This window comes from Terrapene carolina, unplaced genomic scaffold (assembly GCF_002925995.2).
Source record: "Terrapene carolina triunguis isolate 2854851 unplaced genomic scaffold, T_m_triunguis-2.0 Scaffold236, whole genome shotgun sequence".
Taxonomy (NCBI): domain Eukaryota; kingdom Metazoa; phylum Chordata; order Testudines; family Emydidae; genus Terrapene; species Terrapene triunguis.
The window spans coordinates 6,927,612-6,951,568 of NW_020664587.1; the positions used below are offsets into that span (position 1 = coordinate 6,927,612).

General features: G+C 44.7%; 1 protein-coding gene across 4 annotated transcripts in view; it reads right to left on the reverse strand.

Moving 5' to 3' along the window:
* Window positions 1–3,780: 3,780 nt before the first annotated feature.
* EPB41 (erythrocyte membrane protein band 4.1) overlaps window positions 3,781–23,957 on the reverse strand; it is a 102,430-nt gene continuing 82,253 nt past the window's right edge. For all 4 annotated transcript variants that reach the window (XM_029912678.1, XM_029912677.1, XM_029912676.1 and 1 more), the window contains 4 exons: window positions 20,073–20,201; window positions 9,271–9,372; window positions 8,012–8,092; window positions 3,781–3,883 (listed from right to left, as the gene is read on the reverse strand). In XM_029912678.1, coding sequence (XP_029768538.1) covers window positions 3,785–3,883; window positions 8,012–8,092; window positions 9,271–9,372; window positions 20,073–20,201 — 411 coding nt within the window. In that variant the 3' untranslated portion in view covers window positions 3,781–3,784. The remainder of the gene's footprint in view (window positions 3,884–8,011; window positions 8,093–9,270; window positions 9,373–20,072; window positions 20,202–23,957) is intronic.

Here is a 23,957-nt window from a genome sequence, read left to right on the forward strand (position 1 = left end):
GATAGTGGCTAGTTGTAGGATTTGCCCCAGGGAGGGGGAGAAAGGTTTGGCAGCAGACTGAAAAGGGCTGTGGAGATGCAAACGAACCCTCAGATTCAGGAGCAGGGGCTGGAATAAAATGGCCCTACCTAAGCTATGGTTAGAGAGGTTGACTCATGCATATAGGCCTCTGACTAACCCTCTGCACTATGTGCCTTCTGGGTGGATGAATGAGTGAAATGCTTTGTTTTGACAAAACTGTCACTGCAAGCTTATTCTGGGAGGAAACTGCCTCATAGGTGCCCAATCCAGTTGGGCCTGTCAGATTTTTGTGGCTGGTAAACAGGGGGCCTGGAGCTCCAATCTAAAGACTATGCGGTTCCACCCAGAGCAGGAAACCAGGTTTGTCAGCCAAAGGGTGCAGCCGAGGGACTGAAAGGGGGTCTAAATTGCAGTTCACTAGCTAATTGCACATTTAAATGTCTGCCTACAGGAGGTAAAGTAGCATTCCCGCAAAACAGCTGCCTTCATAGGAAGCAAAATGCTGATAACTACCCCAGTATTCAAGCAGCTCCATAATCCTTTCAAAGATAGTGTCTCCAGCCAATACTAACAACTTACTTTAAGGTGGGGTGAAATTTTAATGATAAGACAGTGCCATTTAAAGACAATTTTCAACCAAACAGTAAGTCATTGAGTCTAGCTCAGTCTTCTACCTCTTAAAAAAAAAAAAAAAACACATTGTCAAACTTTAAGTAAAGCACTTACTGCCCGTTTCTTCTCATCCTGGAATGTCGCTTAGCAGCAAAGGGCTCTTCTCCCTCACAGCTAGAGGTGTGCCACATCAGATACAGAATTACAACTTCAAAGCCCTATCTTTAAAAAAATATTGCTCACAATTCTATTCATTACAAAACTGTAAAATATTGCTGGAAAGAAAAACCAGGGCATGATTAAGAGGTTTCCATTAAATCCAAACAGGTGGTGGTGATCTACTGCTGCGGTCACGAAAGGAGGTATGTCCTACCCCCATAAAAGCATTACACTCTCATTTTGAAAGTCATGATTAACACCACAGTGGTCACCTTACAAATTTATGGATCATCTCCAGGTAGAAAATTCCATTCACACACATTCTCCCTAAAAATACTTTAAAAAGGATTACAATTAAATTAAAAAAAAACACACCCAACCTCTAAGTATGCCATATGCTGCTATAGTGGATATGACAGGAGTATCTAGAAAAAATACTTTCAGTGCTTTTTTGGTAAAATACATGGGATGTTTTAAAGACAGCAGCTGGTTAGTTGTCATTATAGACCTGAATGCACCATCATCCAGAAGCTGAAAACTGCAGCCAGGTCTGGCCCTGGGGTTTCATTGCAGCATGGCAGTGAAGGAGCCAATGTACTACAGAACCTTAATTTATGTAGAGAGGGGAATGCCAGTGATCTTTCCAAATATGCACTTTCCAAATGGTTTGACTTTGTTCCCACTGGTTGCTATAATCTACAGCTGTGAGAATGTCTTGGTCTGCCAGCCCAAATTGAGCTTACATGTCTAGGAAGGTAAGAGTGTCTAAGAGATGATTTTAAATTAAGTTATTACACACACACACACACACACCCTGCCCTGATTTGTGGGTAATGTGCTTAGCTTTAAATAGTACTGGAAAAAACATGATTTACAAACTTATTGAAAAATTAAACATAAAAAAAAGTCTGACACTGAGAAATCAACTATTGCGAATAATGCACAGCCTACCATATAGCATTCAGAGCCCAAACCCCTTAACCACACACTTCAATAGACTTATTTAAATGGCATCTAGAAAGCAAAAATAGGTAGGTAGCATTCAGTAGAAATGCAGTCTCTGAGGAACAGGAAGGGGTAGTGCCCTGTCACAGTTCTCTTAACGCTCTAGAATTCACAGTATAAGAGAGATGTGAAGCAACTTCCAGTATTCCTTAATCTAGCCAACTACTGAAATGTGTGAATATTACACCACAACCCCCCCCCCCCCACTCACACACACTATGTTCAAACAACATCAAGGGACCAAAACCCATAAAAGCAAGGAAATGGAGAGTAAAGGTATAGAAACACCTGGGTAGTGAGACTTGGAGTTTTCTGGAAATATCTAGGGCCAATCGCAAGAGGCAAGTAGAAATGCCACACATGGACATCTAAGTAAACTGATTCTTCTGGCAGAAGGCCCCATCAATCACTAGGGTTTTCAAACAGCTGTTATTCTAAGGTGCAGTTTCTAAAATATGCATGAGAGTGGCTTAACCCCAGTATATCTGAAGGAATAAGACTTAAGAACCAACCCTTTTGTGAGGACCTATGGAGGCTATGCATGAGGGAATGCAAAACTGAAAACCTATTTAAAAAAACACATTCAGTACAGTGAGAAGTATGGCATACTGTTTTACAATATAAAAATATTCAAAAGGATCCACTATATTCTGGAAAATCCCAAGTAAATGTCAAAGCGTAACTCCTAGTATGTGATATGAATGTTCAGTTATTGACAGCAAAGCTTGTAAATCGGTGGTCTTTGTGCTCCAGGTAGTTTCTCTGCAGTTTTCCCCCTACCGCTCTCTCCTCCCTTTCTGGCCTTCTCTCAGTCAGGGAGAAACATCTCCTAGAAAGACAAGGTTAGGGTAAGTTGCCAGCTTCCTGTGGAAACACTCCCAGTGGCACCCAGTGAGGGGCATTTTAACACCACCAGCTTCACAAGGTGCTTTCCCCCTCGCTCCCAATAGTCAGATCCTTAAAGCATGGACCATAATTTTCCACCATGTGTCTAAAGTCAAGACCCTAAATAAGTGCCCTGATTTTTCAGAAGCCCCAAACACCCACAAATCCCAATGAAGAACCCAATGAGAAATGTGCAAGCAGAGTAATTTTATTTAGGAGCCTACATATGAGACAGGTACTTGACTTTCAGCATGAAGGTTGGAAAGAGAGGCAGTCAATGGGATTTTCCTCCTACCAAATTTGGCTTTTTAAAATGGTCTTGTCATGATCTCTCCACTGCTCCCATATTCATCCTCTCCCTCCACCTCCCTAACTCTCATCCACACCCTTTTTGTTTTGAATGGATCACACACACACGTGGACTGTTCAATTATACAGTATCGAGCATGCTATCTGGCCAAAACATGTCGGTGCGCCAATATAACTGATGCTGAGCACAGCTCTAGGAATAAAATGTTTGCTCGACAATGCTGCTGCCTTTATGGGTTCTTAAAGCAGCTTTAAACAGTTACTATTGTTTCCAAACTACTAAACTGAAAAGCTAGGTATTGAGGTCATAGCAGATCACAGCAACCTTAACTCAAGTTTTGGGGTCTTTTCTAGATTAGGAAAATAAGCAGATTTACTACTAAAGCAGAGGAGAACTATTTGTCAATCTTTGGCCTCAGGGCTAGTGCTGGGATAGAGCCCATCCCATAACCCCTCATTCACAGCTGCAGATAACAGAGCCTGGGGTGAAGGGGAAGAAGCACTTCCACTTCCAACCAGTGAGGTTCCATTGTAGCTTAGGTCTGTAAGACACCTTGATACTTGAAGTGCTATGCAAATCAACGTATCTGCATCTTCTGCTACTAGAGTTACAGGAAGTGCCTTGCTAGATCACATTCAGAATACTGAGATTCCAAGAGAAACCTAAAAAGCTCTGATAGATTTTTCATGGACTCGTGATGACTGGTCCTCTCTGGCTGTAGGTGTTCCCTCCTCCAGTGTTTCCAGAATTTGTGGGTCAGAACACGCATTTCTACCTGCTTACCTGGCCTTGCTATTCTTCAGCAATCTCGGTCTCCTGGTGGACAACGACCTTGGTCACAGACATGTCCGGGTGCTGCTCTTTTGCTTCTTTGATGGCCTGTACTAGAACCTGAGAAAGAAACATCTCTTCAGAGAAGCACTTTGGGCTGCATACAGCCGAACAGTTGAAAGTGAATTTCACTGCAGTCTCTCCCACGTCACCAGACCAGACACTGGAAATCCTGGCCTCACTGATGTCCATGGCAAAACTCCCATTCATTTCAGTGGAGGCAGGATTTCACCTAGTGGCTGCAGCCTTGAGCAGCAGGGGGAGGGCAGCAGGCTTGCCAGCCACTCCCACCCAGACCAGAGGGGAGCCAATCTGGGACAGCAGGTCCAGTTGACAGTCGCCTGAGGATGTAAAGAGCCTTAGCTCCAGGAAATTCCGCTGCTAGCCGACTTCATTGTTGCTACCTTCCCACCTTACAAGGATGATAACATTGTTTTATGTATGAAGCCACAAACAGGGAATGCTTTTGCAATTTGCATTTGGTTGAGTTGTTGGTCTACATTCACACTAACTCACGCTCTTGCTCTCCACTAACTAATATGAATCACCACGCAACCAGCCTTGTTTCTTCCTCCAGCCATCAACCACTACTTTGTTTGCATGTTGTGTCTCTTTCCACCTTACTACGTCTTCCCTGTCTATGTAGTTTTGGAAGCTCTTCAGGGAAGATACCATGTCTACATAGCACAGAGAGGTGCCCCACTCCTACTGATCTCTTGACACCATTACAATACCAATAGCAGCAGTATTGCCCATTTACTGTAGCCACCATCATCATCTTCACAGCACGCTAGAAAATACATAAAAACTGGAATTATTGGACGGTCATGCCTTTGTCATTGAGTGTTTATCCCACCTAACTAATCTCATTCAGCCTGAACTAGTATTTGTTCCTGTACAATTTATGGTTCTTATTTTACATGCTACAAAACCATAGTCTCATTGGGGTGGAATCATTTAGTCCTAAATCAGCAGATAATCAACTATTACATTTCAGTCTTCAGAGATCTGGGATGTGATTCTTCAATATACTTCCTGCATTGAAATTTGTTCCAGTTGTCACAAACCAATCTGTTGTAGAACCTGGTTTTGAGATCCAAATACTTATCTTCAGCAGCAAATTTGGTTGCTATTTGTTTTCATTCAGATTGTGTTGCCTGTGTCCAGGAAATGAACAGTATTACATGTACTTATGTCACACCTTTATTAAGCTGTCAGAAGACTACTTATCTTTGGCAAAAATGGAGCAAATGAAGCCACTTGAATCTCTCAGTCTAGAAAGAAACTAAGCAGAGAACTATATGTGGAAGTTGCAGTGCTTTCAAGTCTTCCTGGAAGCAAGTGGCATTGCAGGGTGAATGCCCCACATTATTTTTTTTTTTTTGGAGGGGGGGGAGAAGAGGGGGAAGGCGGAAGTTCAGAGGCATTAGAGATGTACAGTACGTTCTAGTGGGAGCACAAAGAAACAGAAGCTGCCAAAGTCGATCAGATTGTGATCCATCCAATCGGGAAAAGCACATTTGCTTTACAAGAAGCCAGTTGCCAAGTGAGTCCATTGTTACAGGCCTTTGCAATAAAGTTGTCATGAATGAGAAGAATTAACAGATTAGAGACACTTGTAGAACAACAGAAAGTCTGGCCTATGTAAGATTATTGGGAGAAAGTCTCAAATTTGCAAAGAACAGTGGATATTAACTAGTAAAACCAGTTTCTCAAATGAAAACGTTGGTGAATGGAAAAACTGAAGTTAATCTAAATAAGATGCACACTGAAGCATAAAGACAAAATCTGAATAAAACAAATAGCAACCAGATTTGCTGCTGAAGATAGGTATTTGGGTCTCAAACTCTCAAAACCAGGTTCTACAACAGATTGGTTTGTGACAACTGGAACAAATTTCAATGCAGGAAGTATATTGAAGAATCACATCCCAGATCTCTGAAGATCGAAATGTATTTGTTGATTATCTGCTGATTTAGGACTAAATGATTCCACCCCCATGAGACTATGGTTTTGTAGCATGTAAAATAAGAACCATAAATTGTACAGGAACAAATACTAGTTCAGGCTGAATGAGATTAGTTAGGTGGGATAAACACTCAATGACAAAGGCATGACCATCTTAGAATGCTGGAGGCAGTTGTGCAAATGGAAAGACCTCAACAGGACGGCCTCACAGACATTCATGGGCATGTTAATTTTGAAAAAAGTTAGGGATGAATTTGCTTAGGTGTGTTAACTTCTCCATTCAGAATGCTGTGTGAGAACTACACATAATGGGGCTTGAATGACTGGCAAGAAAGAATCATTTGGGAATTAAATCACAGAACCACCTGTATTGAAATATTTGGAAAGAGTCTAAGATCTTAGCTGATGCATGCTGACATGATTTGGGGCTGTCCTAAACAATAATTGCCCTATGGCATGTGCTTCTAAAAGCACTGACTAATATACACCAGAACTGTGCTGTGATTAGTGTTGAGTGTCTGGAGTACATAGCACACTTTTCAATGCTGTATAAATAATTACCCCATTAGACACCAATAAAAGGCCTAAAGCAGCTTAATGTTCATGTGAAACCGTAATATTGTTATTATGGGAAAGGGAAAGTTCACAAGAGGAACAGTTTATTGGATCAGGTTTAGGCAGCAGCTCAGTGGCTTTGAGAACTGTATAGATCTGTAATTTCTAGGAAAAGCTCATATCTCCAGTTAGGAAGAGTTACCAGATTCCCAGTCAGGGTTCTGTTACTACCTGGGTGCACTAACTGTAACTTTTTCTGATATTTTGTTTTTATCACTGAGCTCCAACTGCTGAAGCATGTTGTCTATGTGGAAACAAGAGTTCTTCAAGAAGCAGAAAACAAGAATACCCAGCATAAAAGGGGAAGAGCTCCATGAGCACTGTTAACATGTTAAAGAATGTATCTGAACCTACCCTGACACTGTCTTTCTCTGGTGACTTCTCCCTTCACAAACTAAATGAAGATTAGCTACGCCAGGGGTGTGGGTGTGGGTGTGTGTGTCATCTTTTTAAATACATCTGAGTTTCATACTAGCTCTCTCAAAACTTTCCTGAGCCAATTTAATTTAACTGTAAAAATGACAACACTACAGATTATACTTCTCTAACACCGTTCAACAAAGGTTCTCAAAGCACTTTCCAAACATTTAACCCTCAAGATCCCCTAAGAAGTTGATATGTATTAAGTATTTTACAGACAGGTAAACCAAGGCAGAGTAGGGCTTGTGACTTGCCAAAAGATCGCACACAATTAGTATCAGAGCCCAGAACAGAACATAGATAGCCAGATTCCAAGGTCAATATTCTAACCACTGGAAAACATGATGATCAGTGGCAAAGGCTGTTTGCTTCTAAACTTCAGTTGCTTTCAGCTCTGATACACTTGTATACACAAACTTCCTACTCTAAATTTTTAGGCTATTCAATCCAAATTTTTACATACATCATTCAGGACATAAAAGCAAAACAAATCCTTGCAAACGTGCACACAGAGTCCCCTAAACTCTACAATGCTCCTTGAAAATACAACAAGGGATGAATTACTGGTCTCTAAGGAAATGTTGGGCAGAAAGTGACTAAAAGAATGACTGAGCTGTCTCATACTTATTCTTCATCAGAGACTTTCATGTCACATTTCCTCAAATTTTAAAAAACAAACTTTTGAATTGCAAATAGCCAGCAGCACACTCAAAGCTGAGCCCTTCTGCTTTGGACATTGCCAGATATAAAAACTTCTGGAACCAGATTTTTGTGCTAATATCAGGCAGAACAGAATTCAGCTCGCTCTGCCCCAGCTACAGTATGTCTCTGCAGAACTCAATGCCTGTTTGCCAGGTCAGTTACAACTTGAAGACATACAATAGTAATAGGTAGCACCACAGGGACATCTGCAGTCACTTTTCTGACATTAACAGTTTAAAATGAGACAGATCTATGTCTGCAGCTGAAACACCAGATATGAAAAGTGTTACCTCTTCCACAGAGACAAGCAATTTTTATTCTAGCCCAGGCCAATTTCCCTAGGCTGCAACCTAAATGACTGGATTTACCACAAGTGAGGCCACTTGACTGTCTAGCACAGAGATAATTTGCAGGTCAGAACAACTGATTAGCTCTTTGCAAAACTAAAATGGCTCTTGGCTGGGTAACACTAAAATCGCTCACCTGATCGTGGTCAATGTCTGCATCTCCTGTGATGACAATTCTTTTTTCAATTCGTGTCTCTGAAATTCCACCTTTTACAGTCTAGTATGAAAGAACATATGTTACTGGTAGCCTACAGAGCAACAATGACAAAGAATTACAAAGTGGATTGAGCCTGGCTTTCAAAGACAGAACTCAAACTAAAGTCACTTGCCAATCACAAAAACACTACTGGGAAACTAGCATAACTGGATCATAGATAGAGTGAGAGGACACTAAGTAAAAATCTCACCTCAGTGTATGACAATATTCCCTTCTTCCAAACCAAACAAGCACATTGTCAATAAAGAGTTTTTTAGTAAATCAAGTATTAATCATTCCGGTCTGCAGGCTGGAATGTTAATCATGTGAAACGGACACGGTCAATGTAACAAGTTCCATTATTACAGCTGAAAGTCATTTTAAAAATGTAATTTGTATTTCAGCATCTGGAGTATGCACTCTCTGTTGTGTGCTTCACTCAACGTGGACAATGCACTCGGGCTGCTTAGTTTCACTTTGACTCCCAGGAACTAGCACAATAATAGTGTTTAATTTTGTTCAAATTCAAAAATTCCCTGCAACTCTGCATTGAAATAAATAAATACAAAACAAGAAGCCCACAGCAATGTTGGCAGTCCATGACAGCATTAGTGAAGTATTTTAGGTTTTGTAAAACCTTTGATAAAAATGTGACATGGGTCTAGAACTAGGGGACATTCCTGCATATTAGAAGTCAATTGAAGTCTTCAAACTCATCCCTACTTTCTCAAATTGATGATTTCTCACATGTAAGTTTGATTTGCCAACATTCCCCAACTTTAATCATTTGTAGCTCAAACGCTGCATTAATTAAAAAGTTCTAAACAGGACTCAATCTTATTTACCGCACAGAAGAGCAAATAAGAACCCAAAGGCGAGCTACATTTAAAATAAATATCTGGCTAACACACTGATGGGAGGTTCTCAGAACTGCCTCAGGATCCCAAGCTACTGTTGGATCACTCAAACTGTGGTGGTACAGTTCTTCAGGAAGCAAGATAATGTCCATTTCCAAGTGATCCTGAATTGCGCTGGTGTCAGGCAGAATTAAGGGCAGAGAAAGGGGGAAATCGGATTGGAGGGGGAAATATTTGTACAACTAAATATTTGGCAGGAAAAGGCCAACTTTGCTTCCTGTGGTTTGAGCATCAATAGAACTTTTAGATTTCATACCAGTCCTGTTAGCATCACCTTTTTACCTTTGTAATCTGTGTGGTGGTTGTGCTACTGGTGGTCTCTGACGTGATGGTCTGAGCAGTGAGCAGGACTCCAGGGTCTGAGTCCCCATTGCCATCATCTGTCTATGAGACACACACAAAACAGCAATCAACCATCTTCACACAGTCACCATTGCAACAGGACCTCAGTGCTGTAATTTAAGATGATGTACAATCATTGCAAAAGTAGACTTTGCATTATTTATGAGACGAAGTGAAGTGATTCACAGCTGGATGAATAATTAGCGTTTTAGCAGCGTAACAAAAGTTTCAAGACTAATGCTGTCTGAAGGTACAGCACTTAAAGAACCAAGGAGCCATGCTGCCCTCCAACAGAGCCACAATGAAATCAAGCAGAGAAGCCTTGAGATCCATTAGGACATCTGTGCTGTGATCTCACCCAACCACAGGGTGATGATTCTCCATTTCACACAGTGACTTTGTTCAGCTCTCCCGCTCTCAATTCTGGGATGATGAATGGGTCTTCTCTATCCTCTCTCTTCTCCTCTCCCTTTCCAGTTGAATTGGGGTGCTGTGCTGGGAAGGTTGACTCGCATGTTTTAGGCAGCAGGGGTAGTACTACGTGTTTACTTTCTAGTTGCTCTGCATGGTCACAAATTACTTCTACAGATTCCATAGAAGCTACATGACAAGGTCCCCACACCCATCACTCCCCCTGCTCCACCAATACCAGCCTTGTCCACGCTGCCTTTTTTGCATATACCACCTTCCCCGAACTGGTCTATAAAGGCCATTACACTGCTCACATCTCACTTCTGTTGAAACTCCTATAAAAGAATCCGTTCAATTAAGATGGCTGAAGGGGCAGATGGGGTTAGTTGGCATTTTATCCATTTATGATTCTAAACCGGTTTGGAAGCTATTTTGAATCCATCTCCCCCAAGCCCTTTGTACATCAGCCTCTTCAGGGCTGTGCCCAGCGCAGCGCAAGAGCTCTGGATGCTACTAGAACCTAAATAAACCATAAGTAACAACAACTGTGTACCACCTCTTTAATTACCTGGCTCCCATCCTGTACAATTCTCAGGCTTTCCAAAGCCGATCTATTGCTCCAGAGTTTATTGTCCATGTCTCCAAATGACTGAATTAAAGATATACAGTGAGTAACAGCCTCTTTTGTCCAATTATTGTTACAGAACAGTCTATGAGATTGTAATGACAATTTAAGATAAGATTATATCTTCAGAGTGACCACTAGGGGGGACCAGTTTCTGTGCTGTATAAAACTTCAACTCCCCAGAGATCAGCATTACTTTTTGGCCAAATCTCACCTAATCTCCAATAATTAGGTTACAGAATTCTTATTTCTCCCTTGAGACATTAGAGCTAGAGATGTAAAGATGGTGACTAGACTAAGCTGGAGCAGTTAATCTCAGCCACTAATGCTCTGAGCAATACGGGTTCAAACCGAACACTATAACCTGGAGCTTATGCCCAGTACTGGTGCTGCAGTTTGGTTCTGGAGACCATGCAACACTATTTGAGTGCTCTACCTCAGATGGGATGTTAAACAATCAGTTGCTGATCATCTCTGGAGACAGTTTCCACAAGGATGACAGTATGCCAGGTATGCATTAAACAAACGGTCCACTGCACAGATACCTCCTTGCAATAGGCAATCTCATGAACTCCGTATTACAGATAGGGAAGCAGACACAAAGGCAAAGCAAATATTTTCAAATGTGGGTGCCATATTTAGGCACCCAAATAAGTTACCAAATGACACCTGTAAAGTGCAAAGCATTAAAGCCAGTCAGTGGCAGCACAGAACCCAGTTCTTGGTTATTCCTCCACCATTTAGCCTCCAAGTTGCAGACTTCCTAAAGTAAAAAAAAGGTTACTTACCTGTTCTGGAACTGTTCTTGGAAACGGAGGTGTGGACATGTATTCCACTCAGGTGCGCGCGCAAGCAGCACACCAACGTCAGAGAACCTTGCCTAGCAGTACCTGTAGGGGCAGCCCTTAGCCCCTCCCCAGGCTATTTAAGGGCAGTGCCTCCCCATCCCTCTCAGTTCCTCTGACCCGAACATCAAAAATAGAGACCCTGATAGAGAGGCGACAGAGGGTAGGTCATAGTACACACATCTACACTCACATTTTGAAGAACAACAGTCACAGCACAGGAGGTCACCAGTTGCTGTTCTTCGAGTGGTTGTAGACAGACACATATTCCTCTTGGGTGACTCACAAACAGTACTTGGAGATTGGCGCCTACTTAAACAAAGACTGCAGGACTGCCTTCCCAAAGTCTGCATCTGACCTAGACGCAGTGGTAACAGCATGGTGCTTGGTAAAAGAGAAGATCAGGTAGCAGCCCTGCAAACTCCTACTATCAAAACATCACTGAAGAATGCTATCAGTGTGTCTTGGGCCCTCATCAAATGGCCCATAATGTCTATGGAGACATGGTCTGAGCTACATCACATGCTGTTATAAAGCAGGAAGTTATCCACCTGGAAATCAGTTGTGCAGAGAATGACTCTTCACCCGATCAGCATAGGAAACAAAAAGCCTGAAAAGTCCTCTCTAAAACGCCAAGCACCTTCTCCCATCCAACGTGTGAGGTCACTGTTCATCTGCATTGGAGTTTGGTTTAGGGAAGAACACCAGCAATAAATCATTTGGTTAAGGTGAAACTACTTTTAACAAAAGTTGGCCACTTTGTTTGAAAAACTGAGTACACGGGAGCTCTGCCATTAAGACCTATAGCTCACTTGCTATAACATCTGCAAGTAACAAAGACTGTCTTGTGGCACAGGCGGGACCGGGAACAAGTCTCCTGGGGCTTGGGTGGAGGTCCCATAAGGGCAGCTAAGACAGTATTAAGGTCCCACAAGGGAACCTCTTTCACAGGTGGGTAGAGACAATTGACTCCTCTTAGAAATCTCACTATCACAGAATTTGAGAAAATTTCCTTCCCTTGGACGGACCGGTGTCTTGAATAGGAGGACCGATGCCAGGGGTTGGGCGGGATCAGTACTATGACGGAGACCATCCCCGCGGTGTGGGAGACGGGGATCTGTGCCAAGGAGATGGGAGGATGAACAGTGCCAGTGATACGGTGACCGGCGCCTCCCCCTAGGCGATCCACGTCGAGAGGGCAGAGACCACGATGCTGGCAATCTAGGGTGACCTGCACAGGATCTGGGTTGAGAAGCCAGAGATCTGGGGTGTCGAGATAGTGTGTGTTGTTTTGGCTCTAGAGATCTGCAGGGCTGGCTTGCCCTCGTAGGGAGCCTTTGCTGCTTCCTGTGATGCACGCAGTGCCAATGGCGCTGGTAGAGGCCTCAGGTTTCTGGGCGCCGGGAGACCCTGGGAAGACATGAGCCCTGCCACAAGCCTGTGTCCCCTACCACTCCTGGGAGTCAGTGGTGGATCCCTCAGGGGGCCATGGGACCCCATTGGGAAGGCGCTCTGGTGTGGGTGGGAGGCCCGAACTGGGTCCTTTGCCCGATATCCCATGGCCCTTCTTGTTCAGTTCCGGGGAGTTACGTTTCTTCGATTCCTTTTTGGGCACTGGCGACGGAGCCCAGTGCTGGGGTGTGCTATGCACCGAGGCCGAAGTGCTAGGGGTGGAGTCCGTCCGGGAAGGCTCAGAAGCCGGGCAGAGAGCAGCCTCTGGGAGGAGGGCCCTCAAACGGATGTTGCGCTCTTTCCGAGTTCTTACAGGAATGGCCTATAGCTCACGTACTCTTACAGGAAGCAATTGTCTCTAGATAATACGTAGTCCTGCCACGAGTGCAGGGGACTGGACTAGATGACCTCTCAAGGTCCCTTCCAGTTCTATGATTCTACGCGACACCTGTCATTCAGATGTGATTCCCCCCAAGCACTTCAGGCACCTGCTATGGGGGGTCACTAAAAGGCATAGGCCTGTTCCAGTCAGAGCAGGGCTTAAAACCAGAGGCCCCATGGGGCCATTCTGCAGCTTGTAACTACACTAAACAACTACTTACTAATTAACTACTGAAGCAAACTATTTACAAGACCCTAATGCTCAAAAAACAGTAGAGAAGAACCGCTAATCCTTGCTAGGCAAGGAAAAAGGCACTCCGATAACCTCCACGGGCAGTAAGGAGGAACTGAGAGAGCGTAGGGCCGGCGGTGCCTGATGTACTGACGCATGAGCACGGCACTCAAGAGGGCACCACAGTCGACCCTACGGATACTGCTAAGGCAAAAATCTCCGATGACCAGGCATGTGGGTGCGCACACGCCTAGAATGGAATCGGCATGAGCAGCACTCGAAGAAGAACTAAGGGTACTAACTAAATAACTGTAACTATCCCCAGAACAACAAAATCTCAGAAGACCGAGATAGAAAAGCGTGAGGTAAATACCACACAGAACACTCCGACTCTAGCCACAAGCAGGGAGAAGGAATGGAGGAGGGTCAGAGTTGTGCTGCCCTTAAGTAGCCAGGAGAGAGGGTAACAGCTGCAGGGCGCAAGCGCCGCTCCTACAGGTACTGTAGAGCAAAATTCCCCGACTCCTGTGCTTTGGGAGTGCACATTCCTGAGTGGAATACACGTCTGTAGCCACTCAAAGAGGAATCTGTACTACGCACAATTTGGGTATTCTGCTTCATGCAACTGCAGGCCCTCAGCGGTAGGAGTCTGAACTGTAGTACCATGGGGAGTTCCAGTGTACCTTTGTGCCATTTGTGAAGCTCTCATGCTGCTGTTGCGACCTTCCTACACTTTGTCAAAGCCCGCACCTGGAGCCCTTAAACTACTTTCAACAATCGCATTCTGCCAACAAATCTCCAAAACTGGGAAAGGGCACAGGTCCTTCACGACCTGAAGTTTACAGACCAGTCCACTTTGGACTAATGATAAGCCAGAAAAAGATAATCAGGAAAAAATAGTGAAGAGATGTTTCTGAACCACTGTCTGTCTAAAAGCTTATCTGATTTGCCTTGTCAGAAATTTTTTTTACTCTGACATAAAATTACATTTGTAAGATATTAAGAATTTGCATCAAGTCAAAATCTGCTTCAGCCTTAACTATGGAGCCACATTTGAATATAGTTATTACACCACTACTATTCTAATTTACTAATTTAAAGTGCTTTGAGATTGAGATTGATTATAACAAGTACTTTCACATTGAGTCTATTTTTGGTTTCAGTACCTGCTTTAGATATAGAAATGTAGCAGGAAATCATCAGGATAAGATGATACAAAACAAAGTTTTTAAAAAATGTCAAGATAATTTAATCTGTACACAAAGTTCTGAAGAAAGATAAACAGAAAAGAGACTACAGGAAAAGTGTGATAAACAGGAATGAAAATAAAATAGACAGCAAATCTCTCATAGCACAAAGGCTACACTTTGTTTGCTTAGAACAGTCTAGTCTACATCAAAGCACCAGCAGCCGGTAAGAAATTCTGTTCAGACATGGAGCTATTTTGAAAACCTCTTACTGGTCATTCTTACTGGTGCGCACACATCAATATATACACAAGTTATTTGTGACAAACTTTCACATTCACATAAACAAACAGAATCTTAGTTTAATACACAGAGATCTGGAGTGTTGAGGCTGATTTCATTCAGCCTGTTTAAGGATTCATGAAACATGCCAAGCTTTTCATTTTATTCAACACAGAATATTTTCATTTGATGGGCATTGTAAGGGATGAAACTGGAGGACTCAGCACTAGCCATCCTGATATCAGAAAGACAAGTAAGGATTTTCCCGATAAAGAAATGTAATCTGAAAAAACTACTACTACTATGGTGTCAACTGGCCAACTACTTAACTCGAACTAGGGATTAGGACAACATTCAGAAGGAATGAACAGAGAGCCAGCAGCACACTGAAAACAGACAAGGGAGCAGTTCCATTTCAAAGCTAGAGCCAGCGAGAGGAACTGAGTGGCAGTTGTCCACTCTGCCCTTTTAATGTGGTTGGCATGAGACGTGAAGGAAAAAACGGTTACTAACCTTCCGTGACTACTGTTCGAGATGTGTTGCTCACCACATGAATCAGTGCTGAAAGTTTTCCCCTCACTGGTATCTACAGGGGACCAGCTGTGGCGCCCTCTGGAGTAGCGCACATATGGCGCCACTGGCTCTCCCACTCTCAGTTCCTTCTTGCCGCAACTCCGAAAGAGGGGAAGGAGGGCGGGTCATGAAATGGACATGAGCAACACATCTCAAAGAACAACAGTTATGGAAGGTTAGTAACCATTTTTTTTTCTTCAAGTGCTTTCTCATGACCGTTCCATGTTAGGAGACTCCCAAGCAGTATCTCCGGAGGCGGGTCAGAGTTCATGGAGGTGTCGATTGCAACACAGCTCTGCCAAAGCCAGCGTCATCTCTGGCAACTGGGTGATGGAGTAGTGAGTCGTGAAGGAGTGTACCAACGACCACATTACGGCCCTGCAGATGTCCTGGATAGGGACTTGTGCTAGGAAGGCTGCTGCTGACGCCTGAACTGTAGTTGAATGGGCCATCACTATCGGTGGAGGTACAACCTGCGCCAACTCGTAGCAAATACAGATGCAGGCAGTAATCCAAGATGAAAGCCTTTGAGTAGACACCAGGCAGCCTTTCATCCTGTCAGCCACTGTGATGAAGAGTTGAGTCGATTTACAGAAGGGCTTGGCATGCTCTAAGTAGAAAGCCAGAGCCCACTTGACATCTAGGGTGTGCAAGCGCCTCTCCTCATTGGACGAGTGAGGCTTTGGGCAGAATACTGGGAGGAAAATGTCTTGGTTAACATGAAAAGGTGACACCACCGTTGGCAGGAAAGCAGGATGGGGACGCAACTGAACCTTGTCCTTGTAGAACACCATGTACGGAGGTTCCAACGTAAGGGCTTTAATCTCAGAGACTCGACTCGCTGAAGTGATAGCCACAAGGAAAACAAACTTCCACGACAAATGTGAAAGAGAACAGGAGGCTAGAGGCTCGAAAGGAGGGCCAGTGAGCCTAGAGAGGACTAGGTTGAGGTCCCATTGGGAGACCAGGTCCCAGGCCAGCGGAAAAATCTTTTCAAGGCCCTTAAGAAACCGGATCATCATTTCATGCAAGAATACTAATCTGCCCTGGACGCGGGGATGGGAGGCCGAAACGGCTGCCAGGTGCACCTTGATCGAGGAGAAGGCCAGGCCTTAATGTTTCAAGTGAAGCAGGTAGTTCATAATGGACTGCAGAGAAGACTGGGTCGGGGAGATCCTCCGCTCCAATGCCCAGCAGGAGAAGCACTTCCACTTTGCCAGGTAAGTTGCTCTAGTGGAGGGTTTTCTACTCTCCAACAGAATGCGCTGGACTTGAGTAGAGCAGGCCTGCTCCTCCGGGTTCAGTCATGCAGCATCCACGCTGTGAGGTGGAGAGAGAAGAGGTTCAGGTGACCTCCTGTGATCCTGAGAGAGCAGGTCTGGACGGTTGGGAAGTGTCCATGGGCGCGCTGAATCAGTGCTGGTGAGGCCATGCTGGGGCTCTCATGACTTTGTCCCAGTCCCTCTTGATTTTCAGGAGGGTCCTGCTGATAAGCAGGATCTCGGGAAGGCATACATCAGGTTGCCTGCCCAAGACAGGAGAAAAGCATCGGAGAGTGATCCGCTGTTGAGCCCTTGAAGGGAGCAGTCTTTGCTTTTGGGAGTTGGGCCAGGTTGCCCCTGCCTATCCCTCTCATTGGCTACAGAGACCACTGAAGAGTTCAGTGCCGGGTGGGAATATAAATATTCAAACCCCTTCCCCGGGATATAATACTTCCTCTCAGCCCGCTTGGAAATAGGCAGGAGAGAGGACAGGGTCTGCCATAAGGCTTCCACCAGCTTTACTACCCCTTCATATAACGGGAGCGCCACCCTAGACAGGGCCACTGTGGCCAGAATGTCAAATAGTGTGTCAGAGGGTTCCGCCAACTCTGCTTCCAATCCCAGGTTTGCCACCTCGCTTTAGAAGCTCCTGGTGTGCCTTGGCATTGTCCTGTGGCACTGTCTGGGATGGTCCCGCCATTGCCTCATTGGGTGAGGATGAGGAGGCGGCAAGGGCAGGTGGAGGGGCTGGCTCAGCGTCCCGCACATGGGAGGCCTCCACCGAGGCCTGAGGGTGCTCCTTGCTCAGACCCTTCCTGTAACTCCAGAGGTGGGGCAGGAGACCGTCGCCGACCTCCTCTATGCTGCATCTGGGTCTCCGATGCCTGGGAGAACCCCCACATGTTCCAAAAGTGCCACGGGGTGGGCCATGCTCCAGCTGGTGGCCCTGGAGGAGCCTGGCCAAATCTGGCTGGGTGTGCCTGGCCCGAGGGACCCGTTATCTCCTCAGCCTCTGAGCTCGAGGACGAAAGTTCCTGCCTTGGGGACCACTGCGGTGCCGACGCTATGTCCACGACCCCTCCATGTCTACCATCCCCGCGCCTGCAGCTGTGGGCCAGATGCCGGGGCTCGGGGTCCCGGTGCTGCCTGTATGGGAACCAGCGACGGCGCGTGGCGACAGTACACCGGTGATCGACACCTAGAGCTCTGGGAACAGCGTCGGGAGTCCGGCGACCAAGAATGGGATGGCAGAGAACACCGCCTCAACCCCGGGGATTGGTGCCATGAGTCCGGCGATCTGCGTCTTGGCACTGGGGACCTGTCTCGTGGTCCCCGAGGAGCGATGCTCACGCTCCAGCGACCAGTGCCATGCTTCGGCTCTGTGCCGGCCACTGGACAAGCGATGCCTTGTGGGACCGGTGCCAAGAGTCCGGTGAACGGTGCTGGGAACTCTGGTTGGTATAGGCAGGTCGGAAGTGCATCCCTTGGGATTTGACGTTGACTGCCGCGGTGCTGGGGAGTGATGCCGCATGGATGGAGACTGTTGCATGGGCCCCAGTGCCAACTTCCCTCTGGAGATGTTTACGTCTTGACGGGGTGTTGGTGGCACCGGCAAAGACATGATGTCTTCTGCAGCCTGGAAGGCCTCCAGCGTGGATGGGACCTCCGGTAGTACCCGGAGTGGCTGGTGGGTCCCTAGGAGGGTAGGGTAGCCTAGCCATTTATGCAGGTGCCTGGTTGGGCTCTGGACAAATGCTGCCCCGCATGGGCCTATGATCTGCTCCAGACTTTGCCTTTCAGTACAGGATATCAGGGAACGTCCTCTCCTGGTGTGCTTCCTTGGTTCTTAGCAGACACCGAGGACTGGGACCGGTGTCGGTAAGCCAGTGCCACCGGCACACTTCAAACAGGTGCCGCTGTGCTCAGTGCGGAGTCCGATCTCGGTGGTCCGGAGACCGGCACGAGGGCCGACTCCATGAGGAGCGCTCTTAGGTTTATCTCCCACTCCTTTTTAGTTTTTGGCTTGAAACTCTTGCAGATGCGACACTTGTTGCTAATGTGGGTTTTCGCCAAACACTTCAAGCTGATCGTCATAGGCTTTTTGTAGCCATCACAAGGCTTGAATCCGGGGAACTGGGGCATGCCCCGTCACTGGGCTAAGTCCCTTAGGGGACTATCTAACTTATCTACAGTACTATTAGCTAACTATTAAAAGAACAAAAAGAACTACTTATCTAAGAACTATTTAGACAATGAATGACAGGAAGAACCACTGAGTAAGAGCACTTGCCAAAGCAAGGAGATGTTCCAGCACAGTCACTGGCAGTAAGAAGGAGCTGAGGGAGGGGGAGCCGGTGGCGCATATGTGCACCACTCCAGAGGGCGCCAGAGCCAGTCCCCTACGGATACCACTGAGGGAAAAACTTCTGCACCGGTGCATGTGGTGAGCACACACACCTAACATGGAACGGACATGAGCAAGCACTCAAAGAAGAACTCAGGGTATATGGGTGGCCACAACGGACACTGCTAGCCAAAAGACTCCAACCTCGGGCCCATGGGGCAGATGCACACTATCAGTGGAATATGTCTATGGACAAGCAGTTGAAAGAGAACCTTAATTCAGTCCCCTGTGTGTATGTATTATGATATAGCTTTTAATTAAATGATCATATTCCTGAAACCTGCAAAAATTACCTGGTGCAGGAAAGAATAATTCTTGCTCTGCTAGAATCTACAATATGCCAACACCTTGAATAGTGCGCGCAGTTCTGGTCGCCCCATCTCAAAAAAGAGACACTGGTATTGGAAAAGGTACAGAGAAGGGCAACAAAAATGATTAAGGGCATGGAACAGCTTCCATATGAGGAGAGATTAAAAAGACTGGGACTGTTCACAGCTTGGAAAAAAGATAAAGGGGAGATATGATAGAGGTCTATAAAGTCATGAAAGGTGTGGAGAAAGTGAATAAGGAAGTGTATTTATTCCATCACATAACACAAGAACCAGGGATCACCCAATGAAATTAATAGGCAGCAAGTTAAAACAAATAAAAAGGAAGCATTTCTTCACATAGTGCACAGTAAACTTGTGGAACTCATTGCCAGGCGATGAGAAGGCCAGTACTATAACGGGGTTCAAGAATGAATTAGATAAGTTCATGGAGGATAGGTCCATCAATGGCTATTAGCCAAGATGATCAGGGATGCAACCCCATGCTCTGGGTGTCCCTAGCTTCTGACTGCCAGAAGCTGAGATTGGACAACAGGGGATGGATCACTTGATGACTGCTTGTTCTGTTCATCCCTGCTGAAGCACCTGGCATTGGCCACTGTTGGAAGACAGGATACTGGTCTAGCGGGACCATTGGTCTGACCAAGTATGACCATTCTAATGTTCTTATGTGGTCTCATTCTAAGGATTAATAAACTTTGCACTTACATAATGTTACATTTAATTAAATCCACTGTGAGTTAGGCAAAACATTTCTACCTGTGCAGCTTCGTAGGTGATGGTCTTGGTCTCTGTGTGAACAATGGGAACTTCTTTTGTTGGAATTTCACTTTTCACAGCATTGGACACGTCAGAGATGGTAACTGTCTGAGTCTTCACTAGGGGTGGCTATGAAAGAGGTTTAAAAAAAAAACACGGAGCACAGTTACATACTGATGATATTTCTGGTCAACGCTCTGACATTGATCTGATAAAAACATCAGAGATAGAGAAACCAAGACTCAGCCTAGAAATCTTGAACATTTTAGCCCTACAGAGAGTTTGATACATGTTTCAGAGGATCAAGCATTGAACCAGCAAAGTCAAATTTGAGGCTTAAAACACACAGTGAAATCCTCTCTGGTAACAGCGCTGTTCTGTCTTAAGTTAGACCAAGAAAGTAATCAAGGGTTAAACAGTCAGATTGCTATGAATGTACTATACTAATTAGCTTCTTAATTACGAGGATGAGGACCCCATAGAAAACTGCCAGTCAGACCATGACTCTGACTGTACTGAAATATCAAAATTGATGCTGTAGAGACTGGACAAATAAAAAGTTAATCATGGCCGACTGAAGCTTTATTCTGAATGCAAACAAAGCCATTTCCATGGTTAAAATACTCATCAATCTGTGGTTCACTGGCTTTTATTAAATCAATGTCAGATACAAGTCTTTAAAAGAAAAAACTGTGTGTGTCTTGAAAGAGAAACTGGAAAAATCAGTTCTTCCACCACCTGGTAATTCATCAAAAGAGAAGATAATATTAGCAAAAGACCCACAAGGTTTTCCCAGCTCAATCAGTTTCTGCTCACCTTCCCAAAGCCTGACAAGTTGCCACCTTGTTAGTAAGTTAAGTGGTCATCTATTTCGACATAAATGATTGATATTCAGCAACACTGAAGCAGGCAAAAATCTCTGCCATGGTGATGGTGGGATTTGAAATCTCATGACAATTACAATGTAAATGTAGACTTTTGACAGAGCTAGAATTTGCTGTGCTACATTAAGTTTCAGCCCTGCAGCATCTCCTTTAGCCTGATTTCCAAATTTTCTGCAATATAGCAGTAAAACACACCAAAACCCCATGATAACCACCCAATTCCGTGGAATAAAATTAAACGTGGTGGTCTTTGGAGTCTGCATGTTTCCTTTTATTTAGAAAACAGGGCACTTGAGTCAAAGGAAGACAAAGGCCATTTTTCATTGAGGCATGTCTGTCACTTTATGCAAGGCTAAATTGGAGGGGGCTCAGTTGCACAGACTTTGCAGGAGATTAACTGGCTGATTAGTTTGGGGAATGAATTCAGGCCATATAAACGTAATTCCTCATCACAGATTTGTAGCATATGCTTGCTGCAGTGTTTGGGATTTCATTCCAAAAACCAAAAGGAAGATTTGAAAAAAAAAAAAAAAAAGGAGGTATTCTGAGCTCACAGTTACTACCTGAAAACAGCGAATGAGTGTGGGAAACCCATTATCAATATTCCAGTTGTGACACTCTCCGTTTAGCTTTCTAAGTGGATCTCTTGTAAAATAATTTTCTTCAACATTCTCTGTCTCCTCCTCTCTCTGACAGGGATGCAGTGGAGGTGAAACAGAGACTGTAGGGGTCTCCACCTCAGACTGCTCATCTGAGTCATCTGCCTGCTTTTGCACACCTGCATAACCCTTTTCATATGTTAGGTCATCCTGGCTCTCAAGGAATACAGGAGCTCTCTCCTCCTCCTCACTGCTTAGGGAGGAAGTGCCAAAGTCATGACTTTGTAAAGACTCCGGTGGAGTTGACATTTGGTTCTCACTACAGGCTACTGAATGCTTTGGGCCCACCAATTCAAAGTCAGGGTTAGTACTTTTCCTCTCTGTCACTGCATCCACATCCGTTTTGGGGGGAAAGTCACACAGACTCTAAAAAGAAAAAAAATACACAAAAAGGCCAGAGAAGGTTAGGAAGAATGTAGCATCCTGAAATATTAAGAACAGTAATGTCAGTCTCTAACTTACACTGTATTGAGTCTACTGCAATCTATGCACAGCAATAGGTGGACTTTAAAAAATAAAAACAAAAAAGCCTGAAAACTCTTTGTGTAACACACATTGCATCCAGAGGACATCCTAAACACAACCTTCCAAACTGACTAGTTATCCGTGTGCTTTAGGGTTATGGAATAACAACAAACAGCTGTCTCTCCCTGGCACCTTGAGAAATCACAAGGCTGATTCTTGACTTAAACACTCTTTGCCTAAATTAGGAAATAAAGGAGTAACTGCTGTATGGTGGATGGAGAGGTCTGCACACAACCAGAAATTGTAGGAACAAAGATACCCATCACTGTAGCGACACTATACTCCAAGTCCATTTCTTTTCCTTAAAATAACACTTTAGTGGAAATGAGGAGGGGAGAAGTGGGCACAAAACCACCGTGAGCCACTGAAAGAGCATCACTGTCACTGGGAATTCAGACAGCCTGTGTTCAGTTGATTAGAACTCACATTGTGTAGCACCTTTGAAACATAACTGCAGGGGTCTTGTTATTGCAGCCCCTAGCAGAGTAATTCTCACCTGTTTACCACTGTGAGCTGCATATGCAGCTCTCTGTGTTATGTGGGCCACATCCACACAATATATATACTATCTGTATGGCGCTGAGGATGTCACATGGGCTTCAGCTGTATCCTAATTGGGCCGCAAGTGGCCCGCAAATTGAGAACCACTGATCTAGGATAACTAATACAGACATTGTTGTAAAGGACATGATGCTGTTGATAATGTTATTGAAAGAAGTCAGTCCTGTAGTCAACTGATTCAATCATCAAGAGGCTCCCAAACTGAAAGAAACCACTGGCTCACCCAGGAATTATGATGTATCCCTACTCAACATAAAGTAATTATTATTCTAGTCAAACCAGATCAACTGAGGGTACGTCTACACTACCCGCCAGATCGGTGAGTAGTGATTGATCCCCGATCGCTCTGCCGTCGACTCCTGTACTCCACTGCGGTGAGAGGCGGAAGCGGAGTCGACGGGGGAGTGGCGGCAGTCGACCCCGCGCCGTGAGGTAAGTCGACCTAAGATACGTTGACTTCAGCTACGCTATTCTTGTAGCAGAAGTTGCGTATCTTAGGTCAATCCTCCCACCCCCCCCAGTGTAGACCAGGCCTGACTTGCACAAAAATTTAACATACTCCTTGTTTAGCTGAGGAATCACGTAAGTAAGCAACAGCTCTACACTGGAAAGCCAGATAGTCAAGCTAATGTGTACTGACCCATTGTGGTTGAATACGCAATTCTGTTTATTCCAAAACAGGTTAACAACTGCATATTGCAGTATGATTTGTCCAAAACTATTGAAACACATGTACCATACTTTGTTGCAATAGTAACAGTCTGAGCACAGAAACCCTTACAATACCAATCCTCTTAAACTTACAATATAATTCGTATTAGCAACAGTACATTGTAGAAAAGACATGTAATAAATCAATACACCTCCCTAGAAGAAAGCAAGTGTGTCTATAGCACCTGAGGTACTTTGGAAGACTGTGCCAAGCCAGAGGATTTAACTAAGGCTGGAGCTATTCTGCCTTCCATTCTGCTCTTGTTAGCAAGTTCTCAACTAGGTCTTCTTACATCTCTGGGAGCCCTCTAGCCAGAACTTGAAGAAAAGGAACAGTGACAGAAGAGAAGACAAGAGTTAAAACACGCACAAGACAAAACTGGCACAAAATCATCTGTTTTCCCAAATGCCCAATGAGTACAGGAAAAATATTTAATACATAAACTCATGTCAAACTCATTCTTCATAGAGGACTGGGTTCCATTTTTAAGTATGGGCTGTGAACCAAAGCTAGGGTCTCTTATCCTATTCTAGAGTCACAGCAT